Source organism: Cetorhinus maximus, chromosome 5 (assembly GCF_964194155.1).
Source record: "Cetorhinus maximus chromosome 5, sCetMax3.hap1.1, whole genome shotgun sequence".
NCBI classification, from domain to species: domain Eukaryota; kingdom Metazoa; phylum Chordata; class Chondrichthyes; order Lamniformes; family Cetorhinidae; genus Cetorhinus; species Cetorhinus maximus.
Genome location: NC_135883.1, coordinates 166,213,062 through 166,225,876, shown reverse-complemented (window position 1 = coordinate 166,225,876; position 12,815 = coordinate 166,213,062). Strand labels below are relative to the sequence as shown.

Sequence of the window (12,815 nt, the reverse complement as noted above, 5' to 3'; positions counted from 1 at the left end):
GAACATTGTGCAATCATCAGCGAACATCCCCACTTCTGACCTTACAATGGAAGGAAGGTCATTGTTGAAGCAGATGAAGATGGTTGGGCTCAGGACATTACTCTGAGGAACTCCTGCAGTGATGTCCTGAAGCTGAGATGACTGACCTCCAACAACCACAACCATATTCCTTTGTGCTAGGTATGACTCCAACCAGTGGAGAGTTTTCCCCTGATTCCCATTGACTCCAGTTTTGCTAGGACTCTTTGATGCCACACTTGGTCATATGCGGCCTTGATGTCAAGGGCAGTCACCCTCACCTAACCTCTGGAGTTCAGCTCTTTTGTCCATGTTTGAACCAAGGCTGTAATGAGGTCAGGAGCTGAGTAGATCTGGCGGAACCCAGATGGAGAGTAGACTGATGGGGCAGTAATTGGCCAGGTTGGATTGGTCCTGCTTTTTGTGTACAGGACATACCTGGGCACTTTTCCAGATAGCCAGGTAGATACCAGTGTTGTAGTTGTACTGGAACAGTTTGGCTAGGGGTGCGGCACGTTCTAGAGCACAAGTCTTCAGTGCTGTTGCCAGAATATTGTCAGACACCATAGCCTTTGCAGCAAACAGTACCTTCAGTCATTTCTTGATATCACAGAGTGAATTGAATTGGCTGAAAACTGGCATCTATGATGCTGGGGACCTCCAGAGCAGGCCGAGATGGATCATCCTCCTGGTACTTCTGATTGAAGATTGTAGCAAATGCTTCAGACTTAACTTTTGTACTGATGTGCTGGGCTCCTCCATCATTGGGGATGGGGATATTTGAGGAACCGCCTCCTCCAGTGAGTTGTTTAATTGTCCACCACCATTCACAACTAGATGAGGCAGGACTGCAGAGCTTAGATCTGATCCATTGGTTGTGGGATCATTTAGCTCTGTCTAACACTTGCTGCTTATGCTGTTTGGCATGCGAAGTCTTGTGTCATAGCTTCACCAGGTTGACACCTCATTTTTCGGTATGCCTGGTGCTGCTCCTGGCATGCCCTCCTGCACTCTTCATTGAGCCAGGATTGATCCTCTGGCTTGATGGTAATGGTAGAGTGGGGGATATGCGGGACCATGAGGTTACAGACTGTGTTTGAGTACAATTCTGCTGCTGCTGATGGCCCACAGTGCCTCATGGGTGCCCAGTCTTGAGTTGCTCGATCTGTTCGAAATCTATCCCATTTAGCACTGTGGTAGTGCCACACAACACAACGGAGGGTATCCTCAATGTGAAGGCGGGACTTCGTCTTCACAACAACTTGCAGTGGTCATTCCTACCGATACTTTCATGGACAGATGCATTGGTGAGGATGGGGACAAGTATGTTTTCCCTCTTGTTGGTTCCTTCACCACCTGTTGCAGACCCAATCTAGCAGCAATGTCTTTTAGGACTCAGCCAGCTCAGTCAGTAGTGGTGCTACCAAGCCACTCTTGGTGATGGACATTGAAGTTACCCATCCAGGGTACATTCTGCACCCTTGCCACCCTCAGTGTTTCCTCCAAGTGGTGTTCAACATGGCGGAGTACTGATGCATCAGCTGAGGGAGGGTGGTACGTGGTAATCAGCAGGTTTCCTTGCCCATGTTTGACCTGTGACTTAATGGGGTCCAGTGTCGATGTTGAGGACTCCCAGGACAGTTCCCTCCTCACTATATATCACTATCCCGCCACCTCTGCTGGGTCTGTCCTGCCAGTGATGGTGATGTCTGGGACATTATCTGTAAGGTTTGATTCTGTGAGGCTGTTGCTTGACAAGTCAGTAAGACAACTCTCCCAATTTTGGCACTAGCCCCCAGAGGAGTTCATAAGGAGGACTTTGCAGGGTTGAAAGTTGTTGGTCGATGCCGGGTGGTCCATCAAGTTTCATTCCTTTTGTGAGGCTTTGTAGCAGTTTGATATAACTGAATGGCTTGCTAGGCCGTTTCAGAGGACATTTAAGAGCCAACCACATTGCTGTTGGTCTGGAGTCACATGTAGGCGGGAAGATTTCCTTTCCTAAAGGGCATTAGTGAACCAGATAGGTTTGTACAACAATGGTTTGATTAAACTTTTAATTCCAGATTTTTATTAAATTCAAATTCCACCATCTGCCATGGCGGGATTCGAGCATTACTCTGGATTACTCGTCTGGCAACAATACCACTATGCCATCGCCTCTCCTCCAGAATGTTGGTGAGGGAGTGTGAGGGCTGGTGAGTGTGGGTGAGGATGAATGAATGAGGGTGAGAGTGATTGAGGGTGAGGGAGAGAGTGTGAGGACGGGTGAGTGTGAAGGTGGGTGAGTATGAGGGTGGGCGAGTTGGTGAGGGTGGGCGAGTGTTAGGGTGGGCGAGTGCGTGTGCATGACAGAGAGGGTGAGGGTTCCCAAGAGATAGGGTGAGTGTGTCCGAGAGAGTGAGCACATGTATGTGTGGCAGAGAGTGTGAGCATGTGCGCCTGTGTGTGCATGTGTGTGTGTGTGTGTGTGTGTGTGTGTGTGTGTGTGTGTGTGAGAGAGAGAGAGAGAGGTGGGGTGATAGGGAGGGGTGCGTGTGTGTCTGGCTCACTCCCAGTTGCAGGGTTCTCATTGACCCTTACCCCCACACATCAACAGGCACACTCACAGTGGGTAAGTGAGCACCCTGAGACTCAGAGCTAGCTGGACACAAACACTCTCGCCCTTTCACACTCGATTGGTCATCTTTATTACTCATTTTTTAATTATCAATTTATTGTTGTGATTTTTTTTTGTCCAGCAAGTTGTTTCCAACTATATGTCAGCTTTTTTGGAAATTCACGTTTAATGTTGCGCCAAACCTCATCTTTCTGAAATTTGTTCATCGGCCCCCCATTCCCCAAAAAGTGAGAGAAAAATTGAAATGTGCCCTCTCGGCAAGAAAAGGTTGGGCAAGCCTGTTACAGAAGGATACTTAGATAATCATGATTCGATCAGACAGAGCCAACATGGCTTTGTGAAAGGGAAATTGTGTTTAACTAATCTGTCAAGAGTTCATTGATAAAATAACATTCAAGCTGGATAAAGTGGAACTGATAGGTTTGGTGTACTTGGATTTCCAAAAGACATTTGATAAGATACCACATCAAAGGTTACTACACAAGATATAAGCACATGGTGTAGGTGGTAACAGCTAACAGAAGCAGAGAGTAGGGTAAATGGGTCTTTTTCAGATTAGCAAGCTGCTACTAGTGAAGTGCCACAGGGATCAGTGCTGGGTCCTTAGCTATTTACAATCTATATGAATGATTTGGATAAAGGAAGCGTATGTATGGTAGCTAAGTTTGCTGTTGACACCAAAATAGGTAGGAAAGTAAGTTATGAAGAGGAGTCTGAGTCCATGAAGGGACATAGACAGGTTAAGTGAGTGAGCAAAAATTTGGCAACTGGAGCATAATGTGGGTAAATGTGAATTTGTCCACTTTGACAGGCAGAATAGAAAAGCAGTATACTATATAAATGGAGAAAAATTGCAGAACTCAGTGGTACAGAGGGATCTTAGTGTCCTGGTACATGAATCATAAAGTTAGTATGCAAGAACAGCAAGTGATTAGGAAAGCAAATGGAATATTGGCATTTGTTGCAAGAGGAATGGAATATAAAAGTAGAGAAGTTTTACTGCAGCTGTACAGGGCCTTGGTGAGACCACGTCTGGAGTACTGTGTACAGTTTTGGTCTCCTTATTTTAAAAAAAGGAATCATTGCTTTAGATGCAGTTCAGAGAAGATTCACTGAATTTATTCCTGGGACGAAGGGTTGTCTTATGAAGGAAGGTTGAACAGGTTAGAAGATTGAGAGGTGATCTTAGACCATAAGACATAGGAGCAGAAATTAGGCCATTCGGCCCATCAAGTCTGCTCCGCCATTCAATCATGGCTGATAAGTTTCTCAACCCCATTCTTCCGCCTTCTCCCCATAACCTTTGATCCCCTTACCAATCAAGAACCTATCTATCTCCGTCTTAAATACACTCAAGGACCTGGCCTCCACAGCCTTCTGTGGCAATGAATTCCATAGATTCACCACTCTCTAGCTAAAGAAGTTTCTCCTCATCTCTGTTCTAAAAGGTCTTCCCTTTACTCTCAGGCTGTGCCCTCGGGTCCTAGTCTCTCCTACTAGTGGAAACATCTTCCCCATGTCCACTCTATCCAGGCCTTTCAGTATTCTGTAAGTTTCAATCAGATCCCCCCCTCATCCTTCTAAACTCCATCGAGTATAGACCCAGAGTCCTCAAACGTTCCTCATATGTTAAGCCTTTCATTCCTGGGATCGTTCTTGTGAACCTCCTCTGGACCCTCTCTAGGGCCAGCACATCTTTCCTGAGATACGGGGCCCAAAATTGCTCACAATATTCTAAATGTGGTCTGAGAGCCTTCTAAAGCCTCAGCAGCACATCCCTTCTTTTATATTCTAGTCCTCTCAAAATAAATGCCAACATTTCATTTGCCTTCCTAACTACCGACTCAACCTGCAAGTTAACTTAAGAGAATCCTGGACTAGGACTCTCAAGTCCCTTTGCACTCCAGATTTGTGAATTCTCTCCCCATTTAGAAAATAGTCTATGCCTCTATTCTTCCTACCAAAGTGCATGACCTCACACTTCCCCACATTGTATTCCATCTGCCACTTCTTTGCCCATTCTCCTAACCTGTCCAAATCCTTCTGCAGCCTCCCTGCCTCCTCAACACTACCTGTCCCTCCACCTATCTTTGTATCATCTGCAAACTTAGCCAGGATGCCCTCAGTTCTTTCATCTAGATCATTAATATAAAGTGAAAAGTTGTGGTCCCAACACTGACCCCTGTGGAACTCCACTAGTCACCGGCCGCCATCCTGAGAAGGACCCCCTCATCCCCACTTTCTGCCTCCTGCCAGACAGCCAATCTTCTATCCATGCTAGTACCTTGCCTCTAACACCATGGGCTCTTATCTTACTGAGCAGCCTCCTGTGCGGTACCTTGTTAAAGGCCTTCTGGAAGTCCAAGTAGATAACATCCATTGGCTCTCCTTTGTCTAACCTATCTCCTCAAAGAATTCTAACAGATTTGTCAGGCATGACCTCCCCTTGATGAAACCATGCTGACTTTGCCCGATTTTACCATGCATTTCCAAGTATTCTGAAATCTCATCCTTAATAATGGACTCTAAAATCTTACCAATGACCGAGGTCAGGCTAATCGGCCTGTAATTTCCCGTCTTTTGCCTCACTCCCTTCTTAAACAGGAGGGTTACATTAGCGATTTTCCAGTCCTCTGGGACCCTCCCTGACTCCAGTGATTCCTGAAAGATCACCACTAATGCCTCCACTATCTCTTCAGCTATCTTCTTCAGAACTCTGGGGTGTAATCCATCTGGTCCAGGTGATTTACCCACCTTCAGACCTTTCAGTTTTCCTAGCACCTTCTCCTTGGTAATGGCCACCATACTCACCTCTGCCCCCCGACTCTCTTGAACTATTGTTAAAACATACAAGATCCTGAGGGGACTCAATAGGGTAGACACCAGGAGGATACTTCCGGTTGTGGGGGAGATTAAAACTAGGGAACATAGTTTAAAAATAAGAAGTCTCCCTTTTAAGACAGAGATGAAGAGAAACTTTTTGTCTCAAAGGGACCTTGATGTGTGGAATTCTCTTCCCCAGAAAATAGGGGAGGCTGGGTCTTTGAATTTGTTCAAGTCAGAGTTAGACAGATTTTTGTCGGGCAAGGGAGTCAAGGGTTATGGGGGGCAGACAGGCAAGTCGAGCTGAAACCACAACCAGATCAGCCATGATCTTATTGAATGGTGAAGCAGACTCGAAGGGTCAAATTGCCTACTCCTGCTCCTATGTATTGTTCAGTTGGGTTCACTCCACGTAACACCATGAAACAGCGAAGGGCACTGGACACAGCAAAGGCAGTGAACCAAGACAATATCCCTGTTATAGTGCTATAGAAATGTGCACCAGAGCAAGTTGCTCCCTAACCATTTCCAGTACAAATATGATACTGACACAATACAAAAATGTGAAAGACTATCCAAATATGTCCTGGACACAAAAATAAACCTAACCCAGCTAATTATTACCCTACCTGCCTCTTTCCAATCATCAGTAAAATGATGGAAGGAGTGATCAATAGTACCATAAATAAACATCAAATTGTCAATAGCTACTCTGATGTTTAGTTCAGTTTTTACCAGAACCACTTGACTAATAATCAGATGTCTTAATCCAGGCTTCAATGCAAGAACTGAATACCAGACCAAAGATAAAAAGTAATTGCCCTCATCATTAAAAGAGTATTGCACAAAGGAGCAAAACTGAAATCAATGGAGTTCATACAGTAAACTGCCCAATGGCTCAACCACCAATAGGGACCCACTCCCCTTGTTTGCCAATGATTCTGGAATCATGATTTAGCTTCAGAATAGTATCATCGAATTGCACAGGAGGCAGCCATTTGGCCAATTCAAGAGCCATTTGGCTCTTTCAAAGAGCATTCCAATTAGTCCCGTTCCCTGCTCTTTCCCCATATCCCTGCAATTTTTTTCTCTTTCAATATTTATCTATCTTCAGTTAGTTTATGTAGAACAGGGTTAAATAACTGAAGCAGATAATTCCACAATAGCCAATCTGCTCACCTGCTAATGATGCTCATGTCCTGACGGTCTACAATTATAACGTCTGGGTCCACGGGCTGAGGTGGATGGTCTTGAAACTGTTCTGGCAGATAATACCCAGTGATAATGTCTTGGACAAAACTGTTCCTTTCTTCTGTCATTTGTAATTCATTTATGATGGGAATGGTCATACCAAGATAATGGCCTAGACAATAGGAGAAGAAATGGGTAAAATAACAGGAGGGAAGTTGCACTGGAGAAAAATAATGAGGAAGTATGGGCACATGATAGTTAATAAATTGAATATTCCATTCCAGGTCTCCAATGGCTTAATGGTTAAAGGCATCATCCATTACATAGCAGTAAACCATACAGATCAAAAGATAACATGGACCAACATGTAAGCAAGGTAAGTTAACTGATCTTAACAAGGGTAGGAGGCTTACTAAAATAAAAACACAAAATGCTGGCAAAACTCAGCAGGTCTGGCAGCATCTGTGGAGAGAGAAACAGAGTTAATGTTTTGAGTCTGGATGACTCTTTTTCAGAGCTAAAGAGAAGTTGAAATGTGATGGAATTTATACTGTTTAAGTGGGGGTGGAACAGGTGGAGCAAAACAGAAGGTCAAGGATAGGTGGGAGCTCATGAGAGATTGACAAAGATGTCATGGCCACTGGACAAAGGGTGTGTTACTGGTAGTGTTGAAGACTAAAGAAGGTGCAGATAGTGGCATAAAGGTACGATAACAGAATGTGTTAAAAAGCAAAACAAGGGTCAGCGCTCTGTGAAAGTACAATATAGAAACAAGAGACAGATGACAAGGAGGTGGGGAGGTGGGAGGGGAGGGGGTGTTGGGGAAAAAGGATTTTAAAAGATTTTAAAAATATAATAAATAAATAAAAATAATTAAAAATTTTAAAAATTGCATTAAAAAGGGTTAAAGATGGAGGACAGAGTTTATGGTCTAAGTTGTTGAAATCAATGTTCAGTCCAGAAGGCTGTAAAGTGCCTAATTGGAAGCTGAGGTGCTGTTCCTGCAGTTTGCGTTGGTTTTCGCTGGAACATTGCAGCAGGCCAAGGACAGGCATGTGGGAATGAGAGCAGGATGGTGTGTTGAAATGACAAGTGACAGGAAGGTCTGGGTCATGCTCACAGACTGAGCGAAGGTGTTCTGCAAAGTGGTCACCCAGTCTGCATTTAGTCTCCACAGTGTAGAAGAGACCACATTGGGAGCAGCGAATACAGTAGACCAAATTGAAGGAGGTGCATGTAAAGCACTGCTTCACCTAAAAGGAGTGTTTGGAGCCTTGGACGATGAGGAAGGAGGAGGTAAAAGGGGTGTTGCATCTTCTGCAATGGCATGGGAAGATGCCATTGGAAGAGGATGAGGAGTTGGGGGTGATGAGGGAGTGGACCGGGGTCACAGAGGGAACTGTTCCTACAGAATGTTGACGGTGGGTTGGGGGGGGTGGGTGTGTGTGGGGGGAGGTGGCGGGTGTGGAAATATGTGTTTAGTGGTGGTATCATGCTGGAGTTGGAGGAAATGGAGGAGGATGATCCTTTGAATGTGGAGGCTGGTGGGGTGAAAAGTGAGGATCTGGTTCTGGAAATTGGAAGAAAAATCGATACATTTTTCCAGGTCCAGACGAGACCTTGAAACGGCACCAATACGGCATCGATGTACCGAGAAAAAGAGTTGTGAGAGGGGGCCTGAGTAGGATTGGAACAAGGAATGTTCCACATAGCCCACAAAAAGACAAGCATAACCAGGACCCATGTGGGTACCTATAACTTTTCTGGGATAAGTTTCCTGGCCCTAACCACTTCCTCTTCACTATGGACATCCAATCCCTCTACACCTCCATCCCCCACCAGGATGGTCTTCAGGCTCTCTGCTTCTTCCTTGAACAGAGGCCTGAACAATCCCCATCCACCACCACGCTCCTCCGCTTGGCTGAACTTGTTCTCTCACTGAACAATTTCACCTTTAACTTGTCTCACTCACTTCCTCCAAATAAAAGGTGCGGCTATGGGTACCCGCATGGGCCTCAGTTATGCCTGTCTTTTTGTGGGCTATGTTGAACATTCCTTATTCTAGTCTTACTCAGGCCCCCTCCCACAACTCTTTTCTAGGTATATCGATGACTGTATCGGTGCCACTTCATGCTCTCATCTGGACCTGGAAAAATTTATCGATTTTGCTTCCAATTTCCACCACTCTCTCACCTTTACATGGTCCATCTCCGACACTTCCCTTCCCTTCCTTGACTTCTCTGACTCCATTTCTGGTGACAGAATGTTTACTGTTATGATCCCCAGCTGAGGTTACCACTGGATAAGCCTGATTCCCAGGGTAGAACCCAGCTTGATAGATCCTAACTTTTATTTGTTTGTTTAGATACGTGGAGAGGGTAATGAACAGAGTCACCGGAGTCAGCTAATGAACTTTTAACAAAAGAAAACAACATTGATTAAATAAGAAAAGATTAACTATATTACAATACTTCTTCATCCACAACTATACCTTTACAGATATATACAGATTTGTAAGGATAACACAAGTTACAAAAGCTATCTTGTACTTTAATGTTCACAGTAAGCACGCAATCCATATAAACCTGTTGGCAACCTAAGGTTCAATAAATGCTGGCCTAGTCAATGATGCCCACATCCCATGGACAAATAAAAAAAACCTACCAGTAACACTCCCTTTGTCTTGTGCCCATGTCAATGTCTCCTGAGCTCCCACCTATCCCAGAGCTTCTATTTTGTTCCACCTTCTCTTAAACGGTATAAAATCCATCACATTTCTACTTCTCTTTAGCTCTGAAAAAGAGTCATACAGACTCAAAAGGTTAACTGTTTCTCTCTCCAGGTGCTGCCAGACCTATATTTTTCCAGCATTTTCTGTTTTTATTTCAGATTTCTAGCATCCGCAGTACTTTGCTTTTATCTTAGGAGGCTTACCATCACTTGGACAAATCAGGTAAACTTTTGATTGCTAACCAGTAACTTCTGTGAGAAAGTACATGAGTAAGATTATCAGATGAGGGCAGAACTGGATCACATTAGGCTGTGAAGCTCTCCAAGATAGAGTTGTCTGTTAGCACTTTGTCAAATATAAGTTACAAAGGTTGGCTACTTGGGTAGCATATCAAAGGGCTGCAGCCGTCCATTGAATAATTGGCCAGCGTACCTTCAGGGAGAGAGGGCAAATGAGCAGGAAAATAGAAAATATAACAATTAATAAAGGGATTTTAGTTTGAGAAAAACAGTACCAGTATGCATAGTACAATTAGGTACAAATGTTTCTGCAAATCTTCTTGTACATATTTTACAAGTCTTTGGTCCTCCTACCTGCTGAATTTTCGCCACAGATATAACGCATCAGTTTCATGAATGCCAGTGATATGCTTTGTTCATATAATTTTTCCCCCTTGATTACATGAGCCCATTTTCCAGAAGGGTAGAAGCGTTCCTCATAAATGATTTCATTGCACTATGACACAAAAAATTGAAATCATACATTTGTTTATATCTCTTGCCATTTAAACAAGGAATGTATTTTATACACTTTGTTGTATGCGTAGAATTTCTATGACTATAATTCTGTGAACTGGAATATCTTTGTACAAAACTTAGTTATTGGCTTGGCTCAGTTAGTTGCACTCGTAGCTCTGAGTCAGAAAGTTGAGTTCATACCATACTTCACCACAAGAGCATAATCAAGGTGGCTCTACCATGTAGTTCAAACAAAGTGCTGCATTGCTCTCCCTGTTCCCTTGAAATGGTAAATCAACACAGTAGGGGTAAGCTAGATAAACACAAGAGGGAGAAAGTGATAGTAGGATGTGCAAATAGGTAAGGAAGCTCCTTCAGTCCATAATTAGCCATAGTCCATGATGGACCGTAGGCATCTTTTTCTTTTATAGAGAGACAAATGGTTATTGCTTGAGGGACACTACTCTGCATCAAGTGAAGCTGAGCAGGAATCCCTCCCACTCTTACCACCTGCCATGAGTCTGTTGAAATGATTAGCAGGTTGATTATCAACATATTTGGCTATGTCATTAACGCTTCTTCTGTGGCCAACAAGTCCTAGAGTAGGACTTGAACCCGGAAATTGTGGCTCAGAGGCAGGGATGCTATCTACTGAAGTGAGGAAGCTCACATGCAGTATAAACATCTGAATGAATTCGTAAGGCCAAAAGACTTGGTTCATGATGCGCATTCTATAATCTATGTAATAAATCACTAAAAGTTGTGACACTGGTGAATCAGGCCCTAACAAAAACAAACCAAGCACTACGGTTTATTTCTAGAGGGATCGAATTGAGAAGTTATGCTAAACTTGTATCAAACTGTGGTTAGATCAGAACTGTAGTACTATCTAAAGTCATGACTGAATCTGCCTGCACCATAATTCAGGCAGTGCATTCCAAATCCAAACCACTTGCTGTGTAAAAAAAAAGTTTTCCTCATCTGGCTCTGGTTCTTTTACCAATCACCTTAAATCGGTGCCCTCTGTTTCTCTATCCTTCCGCAAATGGGAACAATTTCTCCCTATCTACTTTGTCCAGACCCCTCGTGATTTTGAACAACTCTATTAAATCTCCTGCCACCTTCTCTTCACTAAGGAGAACAGCCCCAGCTTCACCAATCTGTTCATTTAACTGAGTCTCTCAGCCCCAGAACCATTCTTGTAAATCTCCGCTGCACCCTCTCCAATGCCTTCAGATCCTTCATAAAATGTGGTGCCCAGAATTGAACACACTACTCTGGTTGAGGCTGAACCAGAGTTTTACAAAAGTTCATCATAACATCCTCGCTTTTGTACTTGCTGCCTCTATTTATAAATCTCAGGATCCCATATGACTTATTAACCATATTCTGAAACTGCCCTGCCCAATGATTTATGCACATGTACCCACCCTCCCCCCACCACTCCACCCCTGGTCCCCTGCTCCTGCATCCCTTTAATGAGGAGAGACGGGAGGAGCTTTGAATGGAGCATAAATGCGTGGACTGATTGGGCAGACTGGCCTGTTTCTGCTGTATATTTGTTGTCATTCTATGTTGTAAAGATCCAATGGCATTATTCAAAGAGCAGGGAGTTCTGCTGGTGTCCTGGTGAACATGCTTCCTCAACCATCCAGCAAAACAAATAAACTGGTCACTCAAAAGAACTTGGCACAAGTACAAGACCATAGAAGTTAATTTTGGTCCATGGTCCTCAGAATTCAGAGAATATGCAGTACACTGTCTGCAACATTCAACTGATTCTCTCACCAAATGTCTGTCCAGATCTAGAAATACCAGGAATAGGGTAACCTAGGGTCTTAAAAAGAGTGCGGAAATTAATGTGATTAATATCAGCAGAGGAAAAGTATTGGAGAAACTTAACGGACTCAAATCCAACAAAAACCTCAGGACCTGATGGCCTACACCCAAGTTCAAAAAGAGATGATTGCAGGGATACTGGATGTGCTCGTTATAATTTTCCAAAATTCCTCAGATTTGGGAATGGTCCCATCAGATTGGAAGTTGACATATGTAACACTACTTTTCAAGAACGAGAGAGAAAACAGCGAACTACAGGCCAGTTAGTCTAACATCAGTTGTTGGGAAAATGCTGGAATCTATTATTAAGGAAGTTATAACAACGCACTTCGAAAAGTATAGTATGATTCGAACAAGTTAACATGAGTTTACAAAAGGGAAATCATGTTTGACAAACTTATTAGAGTTTTTTGAGGATGTAACTAGTAAGGTAGATAAAAGGAAACCAGAAGATATAGCATACCTGGATTTCCAAAAGGCATTCGATAAAGTGCTGCGCAAAAGGTTAATAGGCATGATAAGGGCTCTTGCAGTTGGGGTAATATATTGGCATGGATAGAGAATTGGTTAATGGACAGAAAGCAGAGATTGAGCATAAACAGGGCACTTTCAAGATGGCAGGCTGTGACTATCGGAGTGCTGGAGCTTCAGCTATTTATAATCTATATTATTGACCTACATGAATAAACAGAGGGTAATCTAAGTTTTTCTATTTATTCTTTTCACGGGATGTGGATGTCACTGGCTAAGCAAGCATTTATTGCCCATCCCTAATTGCCCTTGAAAAGGCAGTGGTGTGTCCCCTTCTTGAGCCACCCCAGTGCTGAGGAAGGGAGTTCCAGGATTTTGACCCAGTGAC

At 43.6% G+C, this 12,815-nt stretch overlaps 1 protein-coding gene across 3 annotated transcripts in view; it reads right to left on the bottom strand.

The window, feature by feature from the left end:
- soul4 (heme-binding protein soul4) overlaps positions 1-12,815 on the bottom strand; it is a 69,433-nt gene that overhangs the window by 14,063 nt on the left and 42,555 nt on the right. For all 3 annotated transcript variants that reach the window (XM_078542779.1, XM_078542781.1, XM_078542780.1), the window contains 2 exons: positions 9,974-10,115; positions 6,638-6,821 (listed from right to left, as the gene is read on the bottom strand). In XM_078542779.1, the coding sequence (XP_078398905.1) occupies positions 6,638-6,821; positions 9,974-10,115 (326 nt within the window). The remainder of the gene's footprint in view (positions 1-6,637; positions 6,822-9,973; positions 10,116-12,815) is intronic.